Source organism: Arachis duranensis, chromosome 2 (genome assembly GCF_000817695.3).
Source record: "Arachis duranensis cultivar V14167 chromosome 2, aradu.V14167.gnm2.J7QH, whole genome shotgun sequence".
NCBI classification, from domain to species: domain Eukaryota; kingdom Viridiplantae; phylum Streptophyta; class Magnoliopsida; order Fabales; family Fabaceae; genus Arachis; species Arachis duranensis.
Window position 1 is genome coordinate 11,492,014 of NC_029773.3, and position 8,084 is coordinate 11,500,097.

Below are 8,084 nucleotides of genomic sequence, written 5' to 3' on the forward strand. Positions count from 1 at the left end.
AAGAATTATTCAAACCCCCGTATTCTTCTTTCTATAAATTTATAGTGAAGTATATGTTATCTGTAATTTTAACATAAATTTTATTATAACTTTATTGCTTTCAAGTTTAATTTAAATTTAATTTTGCATTTATAATTTTATTTTATTAGTGTCTCTATGAAATATGAATGATTAAATATTGTAGTTAGTTGAAAAAAAAGTTTTATTGTATATAAAATTGGATAAGGTCAGATTAAAAATTTAACAATATGAATTGAGTTAAAATTAAAAAATTCTTAATTCGTAAATAAAATAAATAATTTTAATGTACATGTCATTAACCTCAAAAACTATTTTAAAAATTTATTCATCATTTTAAAAATATTTTCAATCTATAAATTAAATTAAAATCAAATCTAAATCCTACTCTATCTTTCAGCCCTAATGTTTTTTGCTGCTAATAAATTAAAGGAGTTGGAACACAAAAGCTATCATTTTGTGATTCCGGTCATAACCCTGTATTGTTTTATCTGAACCCCGCTTTTTTCAACTTCCTCAAAAGCTAAGGATTGAAAACATCTTACATTTAAAACAATTCCTAAATATTTTGCATCATTATTTAAAAAATTTAAATAATAACAAATAGAGTCATGCTAACTCTTAGTATCCAAATAGTAATTTTATATTAATCTTTGACAAATAAAAATGTAATTTAAGTTGAGTCACGTATTACCTTTATTAATTATAACTATTATATTATTATACACAAATAATATAAACTTACGATATATTAAAATTAAATTCTATTTATAATATAAATGAGAACCATTAAGTATAATCTAACAAAGTTGTACTTCTTTCATAGTCAATCTCATTGTACTATATTATTTTGCAGCTTTAAGTTTCGAAATAAATTGCTTGCATTGATCAGACAATTTGGCAAGATACTAAATTATTAAGAGTTTAATTTGTCAGCATCAAAAGTCAAAACTCATGTTGACGATTTCAATGGAAGTAAAATACCAAGCCAATCCAAGCATACACGCAAGATAGATTAGCTTCAAGTCCATTTCAACGATGAAATTTTGCAAATGAATATCTTTTGCTCTATATAATTTATTTTGATAGTTTGAAATTAACTTTTATTTTTAATATTGATAAAAAGAAGTTAATTAACAAAAACAGGAGCACTGTGTCACGGCCTTGGACACACTCCAATGCTACCGTATCGGTACTCGAACTTATTCAACCTCTTGACTTAAGACCAAGTCAGCCTAACCCTCACTACTTAGCAAGAAAGCTAAGAATACAAGAGGACACAAGAGAAAGGAAACTTTGGTGGAAAGAACACTTTATTATTCAAGTGTTTGTTACAAATGATTCAGACATCACTCACACTAACTCTCACCTCCTATTTATAGTCATCTACCTCCTCAATAGATAGTTAGGATTAAATCTAATCAACGGTCTAGATTAATCATCTAGAACCTTCATTACAAATATCCATCATACCACAAAATTTCTAAATACTTCTAAATTCTTCCATACTATTCTTTATACTCCCATATACATCCAAACTCTTCTAGAATACTCTATGACCTTCTAGAGTCTTCTAGAACTTTCTAGAGTATTTCGAGACCTTTCTAGGACATTCTAGAACATTTCAGAACCATCTAGAGCATTCTCAAATATTCTAGAAAACTCTACAAACACTGTTAAATCTAACATTCTAAAATTTACTGTGACAACTGTCTTGCTTTCATAATATTTAAAAGTTTCTCTTCAACTATCTAGACTCTAGAATGTTTTCTATATTTTTATTTTTTTATAAATACTTTTTGTTTTGAGATAATATTTAATACCAAAGTAGATTTAGACTTAGATGTGAAATTCAAAATATTTTAAATAAAAACTCTAATTTATTCTTAAAAATAGTGGATTGTCCGATGTTCTCTCGTCTGAATAGTATTAGATGTATTGATTAGTAGCATAAGTTAAAGTTAGTTAGAAATTAAATTAACTGTACCAATTAGTTAGAATTAGAGCTCAATTAGTCACAGATTGAGAAAAAAAATCTGTGATAAAATCAAGCTTTCTCTTGGCATTGAAGACTTTTCGTATAGCGCAGCTCCAGGAATGATAGTTGTCCTCACTGATTTGTTGAGTGACTAAGATCAAACCTAGTTGATCAACCGAAGAGAAATTGTATGGATCGATCGTCATGGATGAAGTTGAAGAAGCAGCCAAAGACAGTGAAGCGGAAGGCTCCATGAATACACACGATGAATGTCTTTTTTTCGAGGCTCATTGATTAGAAATTGCTGTTTCGATTCAAGAATAAGGATGAAACAAGTAAGATCTCATCAATCTCTATCGTGTGAGCCAAGAAGAGAGGAAGAAAGAAGAAGATCGAGGAAAGAAGATGCAGACATGACAGAGAGGAGAGGGAGATGAAGAGAGAGAGAGAGTGTGTGGACGGTTACGGAAGGTTCAAGAAGGGTTTGCTCTGATACCATATTGAACAGAAAGAAGGAAAAAGTGGAATCTATTATTGATCTTCCCCGTTGAGGGTTTATATACATGCACTATAATGAAGTTGATCAAGCCTGTGACTAATTGAGCCCTAATTCTAATTAACTGGTACAACTAATTTAATTTCTAACTAACTTTAACTTATGTTACTAATCAATACATCTAATAAGAACCGCGTGTTTACACGCAATCTAACTGAGGGTTGTTTTTATTGTGTTTGAACTAACTTGTATGAACTTGTATGCCAAAAAGACCTGTATGTATTGCAGACTTCTTTTAATAAATAGAGACGGATCAAAATTAAAATGTTTTTATTTTTTATAAAATGTGTTGAGGTGATTTGAAATTTTTTTAAAAAAAAAATATAAGAATTTTTAAAATTTTTAAAATATTATTAATTATATATTTTTATTTATTATGAATAATATTTTAGTTATGGAGCATTATTTAAGTAAATATTTCTTCTAGGCGGAATCTAATATATTAAAGCCAAATAAATTAAATCTGCATAACATAATAAACCAATCGTATAAAAATGAACTTGATAATTTCAAAGTTCTAATAAAATAAGATTTCATACAGCAGGAGCAAGTAAATGAAGTAATTAATGACATACGTATATATAAGTATATAACAGCGAAAATGGATCTTCTCATTTTCTTAATAATTAAAAAAATAAAATATAATTTTTAATTTTTAATATTTTTATTTTATTAATAAAATTAATAATAAATGACTACACTTTATTTTTTTTAATTAAAAAAATTAAAAAGATGTATTTTCTATAACAGCAGTCAATTCAAAATAGTAACAAATAATGGTCTGAAAATCATGCTTCTCATGTTAAGAGAAACCGACACGTAAGTACTACTTCGTAAGCATTTACGTATCTACAACTTTATAACGCAAAAAATAAAACATTGGATTAAAAAATTTTGTTAATAGACACAAACTTAAGCGTGTTTATTAATTAATATTTTTTTATTAAATATATATAAAATTATTAAAAATTAAATTAATTGAAATGATAAATAATTAATAATTTAATAAAAGAGTCTTGAATTTAAATTTAAAAATAATTTTTTTTATGAATTACATATAATAAAAATATTTAAAAAAAGTCATTTAACCTTTTAATATCTCGATTATATTGTGATTAAATAGATATAAAACAGAAAAATGAAGAAATTAGATTGTAATTTCTATATACTTTTATTTATGATATATTCTCTTTATTGCTTATCCTTAATTATGTTGATATCATAAATAAACGGAGAACCAAATATTTTTAGCGAAAATAATAAAAACTGATTAATATTACCTTAAATACAAAATAAATATAAAAAATTAATTAATCACCAAATAATATCTAAATCAATATCAATTTTGGGCCATGACCAGAGTAGTATCAGTTCAGGATTTATAATACCAACTTCTCGTTAATTCACGTATATCTTATGAATGCAATATGCCTAAGTCGAAATCTAATTTGTTTTTGTTAAAAATTCAGGTGAAGTCCACGTGAATTTAATATCTAAGACCTGTTAGATGAAAATTTAGTGAAATCAATTAAATTATTTAATAATTTTTAGAAATTAATTTCACATGAAATCAACTGTAATTGAATTTTCACCATTTTTTTTACATGCATAAAGTGAAGTCTTAAAATATTCATAACTCATGATGAGTCATGAATGGTAATTTTGGGTATTTTGGTATATGTTAAAAGACTTTCTAGAACAAAAAATAAAATTTTGAAAATTTTGTTTGGTTCAAAAAATAGTATATGCATATGATATCATTACAAGAAAAAGGAAAATCACAAAACCAATTCTCTTTGACGCACAACACTATAAATATTGCAGCAAGCGAAACATGAAAGAAAACACACCAATAAGAAAGCAATTGCAGAACCTTCTAAACCAGAAAACATGGAGCTTCTTCCCATAGCTTACTTCCTTCTCTTTCTTGCAACTCTCACTTGGTTCTTAGCCACAACACTCTCTTCATCTTCAACACCCAAAAGAGTTCCACCAAACACCAATATTCCTAAAGCCTACCCTATAATTGGCTCCATCTTTGCCATCGCCGCCAACAAACACCGCCGCATCCACTGGATCTCCGACATCCTCCTCTCCTCTCCGTCCTCCTCCACCTTTACCCTCCGCCGCTCCCTTGGCTCCCGCCAGATCTTCACCGCCGACCCCGCCATCGTCCACCACATCCTCAAGTCCAATTTCCCAACCTACCAAAAAGGTCCCACCCTTAACCGCGCCCTCGGCGACTTCCTCGGTGACGGCATCTTCAACTCCGACGGCGACAACTGGAAGTTCCAGCGCCAGCTCTCCAGCCACGAGTTTAACACAAGATCCCTCCGCAACTTCGTCGAAACCGTTGTAGACGCCGAACTCTCCAACCGCCTCATCCCAATCTTATCTGCCACGTGTAATCATACCAACACTAATGCAACAAATACATGTGACTTACAAGATATCCTCCAACGCTTCGCCTTCGATAACATATGTAAGATCGCTTTCGGTTACGATCCCGAATACCTCCTCCCATCGCTTCCAACAACCACCTTCGCCAAGGCCTTCGACGACGCAACAAGAATCTGCAGCGAGAGGTTCAATTCAGCGGTGCCGCTGGTATGGAAGATAAAGAAAATCCTAAACATAGGTTCCGAAAATAGGCTCCGAACCGCAGTGTCGGAGGTGAGAGGCTTAGCAAAGAAGATCGTAGAGGAGAAGAAGCGAGAGCTTGAAGAGAAGAAAACGCTGCAATCCGTGGATCTATTGTCGCGGTTCTTGGTTTCCGGACAAAACGACGAGTCGTTTGTAACGGACATAGTCATCAGCTTCATTCTCGCTGGGAGGGACACTACTTCCGCAGCGCTCACGTGGTTCTTCTGGCTTCTTGCTAGCCATCCGCACGTGGAGGAAGAGGTGGTTAGTGAAATTATCCAGAAGAACCACGTAGATGGTTCCTCCGTTTACGAGGAGCTAAAGGACATGGTGTATACTCACGCCGCGTTGTGCGAGAGCATGAGATTGTACCCGCCGGTGCCTGTGGATACGAAAGAGGCTGCAAACGACGACGTTTTACCTGATGGTACTTTTGTGAAGAAAGGGACACGTCTGGCGTACCATATCTTTGCGATGGGAAGGAGTGAGAGGATATGGGGCGCGGATTGGGCCGATTTCAGGCCCGAAAGGTGGTTGAGGCGGGATGGGGAGGGGAAGTGGGCTTTTGTTGGAGTTGATCCGTATAGTTATACAGTGTTTCAGGCCGGGCCTAGGGTGTGTTTGGGGAAGGAGATGGCGTTTTTGCAGATGAAGAGAGTGGTGGCGGGGATCTTAAGGGAGTTTAGGGTGGTTCCGGCGGTGGCGGAAGGGGTGGTGCCGGAGTATACTGGATACCTTACGTCGCTGATGAAAGGTGGGTTCCCAGTGAAGATAGAGAAGCGAAGATAACCACACAAGTAAATAGATATATTCTCTGTATCATTTCTGTTTCCTGTAATTACATGCCTGAATTGTCTCCTGCTGTAATATGTAGTTTGATCTTTAATTTAGTAGTTTCATGTGTTATTTACGAAACTAAAAAAACCTTTTGAAGAGATTTTTATTACTTTTGTGGGTTGATCAAGTCGAGTTGTATTCGACCAACTCTTATAATTTTAATAACTGATTTTTTATATGTACATAAAAATATATTTTGGTTATTTTAATTATGCTTTATGTGTTTTAAAATTAAATTTAATTAAAAAATTATTTATTAAAATTAAATGGAATAGTATTAATGTATATTTTTTGGAATGACAAGTTATGGTCTCTAAGTAAATTTTAAAATATTAATTTTAACTGTATTTGAATAAAAAAATTAGAAAAATTTTAAAATATTTGAGTAAGCTCTAGATAATTTTATAAGTTTTAAAAATTTTCAGAAGATTTTGAAAGATCCTAAAATATTATAGAAAATCATAAAACATTTTAAAAGAGTATATATGTATAGAAATATAAAAAATAATTTAAAATTATCTAAAGAATTTAAATAAATATAATAGGAAAAATATGTTATTAAATATTTGGATATTCAATCTGAACTAATTAGAATAAATTACAACTGTTTATTTAAAAAGGGAATGATTATAAATAGGGAAGAAAATTTTGGATTAGAGTAAAAATATAAGCTATTTATATAAATACTTGTCTACTGAAATACTTTTCTTATTAATTTTTTTTTATTTTTTTATATTTTTAATTTTCTTACTTAAATATTGAAAGTTAGATCGTGACTTAATTCAATAAGTTGAATAATTTCAAGTGTTAATCAATGATAGATTCAAAAAATTTTGATAATAGAAATAAAATATATATAACATAATAATTATTATAATAAAAATATTATGCTTACATTATTTACTATGAATTTGTATATATATTGGTATTTCAAAATTTATTGTGTACAAATAATTATTTTTTATGTATACATAATATAATTGTTGGTATAATTATATTTTGTTATTATAAAATATGATTAGTCTTCAGAATATCTAATTACAAATTTAAAAACTAAAATAATAATTTAAATAATAACATATAATTTAAAAATTAATTTTTTATATTTTATATTTTAAAACTTTGATAATATAATCAAAATGTCTCTTTTTTATATATATTGTTAAACAATAATTTAAAACTCAACTTTTATATAATTAGCTCTTAATGATATTTATTTAGTTTTGGAGCGTTAAAGTTAAAATGTATCCAACGGCGTCATTACAAGTTATTGAAGAAAAAGGTGAAAACTGTTGCCAAAGAGAAGAAAGCCTGTACTACCCTATCTCATTGATATTGAACGCTCACCTGTCAGGCTGTCACCACAACTTGGAGTACTCTCTTTCTCTTCCAACTACTTTCCCTTTTTATGCATGTTGGGATCCGGAATATAGTTGTCTATTTATAGGAAACTTTTTACCTATACCATGTAGGGGTGGCAAACGGGCCTAAACCCGCCGGGCCGGCCCGCGTAACCCGCCAAAAAAGGCGGGCTGGGCTGGAAAATCGGGATCGCCAAATAGCAAAAACCCGCCTAACCCGCACCGCTTAAACCGCGGGTTTTGGCGGGCTTTGGCGGGGCGGGGCGGGCTTCCCCGCCGGGCTAAGGTTTTTTTTAGTGAGGGGTATTTTTGCAATTTTTTTCCTATAACCTAACTTCCCCCAACCTAACTTACAAGAGTATGAAGATAAAAATTGAGTGTTTTAAATTATGTTTATGTTATTTTGGAGACAATATTTATAATTATGTTTTGGATTATGTTTATTTTGCTTTGGAGAAAATATTTATACTTATATTTTGAATGAAAATTTGGTTTATAATTATATTTATTAGATATTTATAATTACAAAGACTTTAATGTTTGTGAATATAAAAAATATAATTTTTTATGCCATTAGAAATTATAAATTTATTAATATGGTTGTGAAATTATATATATTACTTAGTAGTTAATAGTAAAAAAAAAAAAGAGAGGAGCTTTGGTGGGCTTAGCCCGCCAGCCCGCCAACCCG

The 8,084-nt window shown here is 30.7% G+C and overlaps 1 protein-coding gene across 1 annotated transcript; it reads left to right on the plus strand.

Moving 5' to 3' along the window:
• The first annotated feature begins 4,360 nt into the window (after positions 1 to 4,360).
• LOC107473440 (cytochrome P450 94A2) lies at positions 4,361 to 6,141 on the plus strand. Its single transcript, XM_016092993.3, has one exon. It carries the CDS (start codon positions 4,443 to 4,445, stop codon positions 5,982 to 5,984), a length of 1,542 nt encoding a protein of 513 aa, XP_015948479.1. The 5' UTR covers positions 4,361 to 4,442; the 3' UTR covers positions 5,985 to 6,141.
• The last annotated feature ends 1,943 nt before the right edge of the window (positions 6,142 to 8,084 follow it).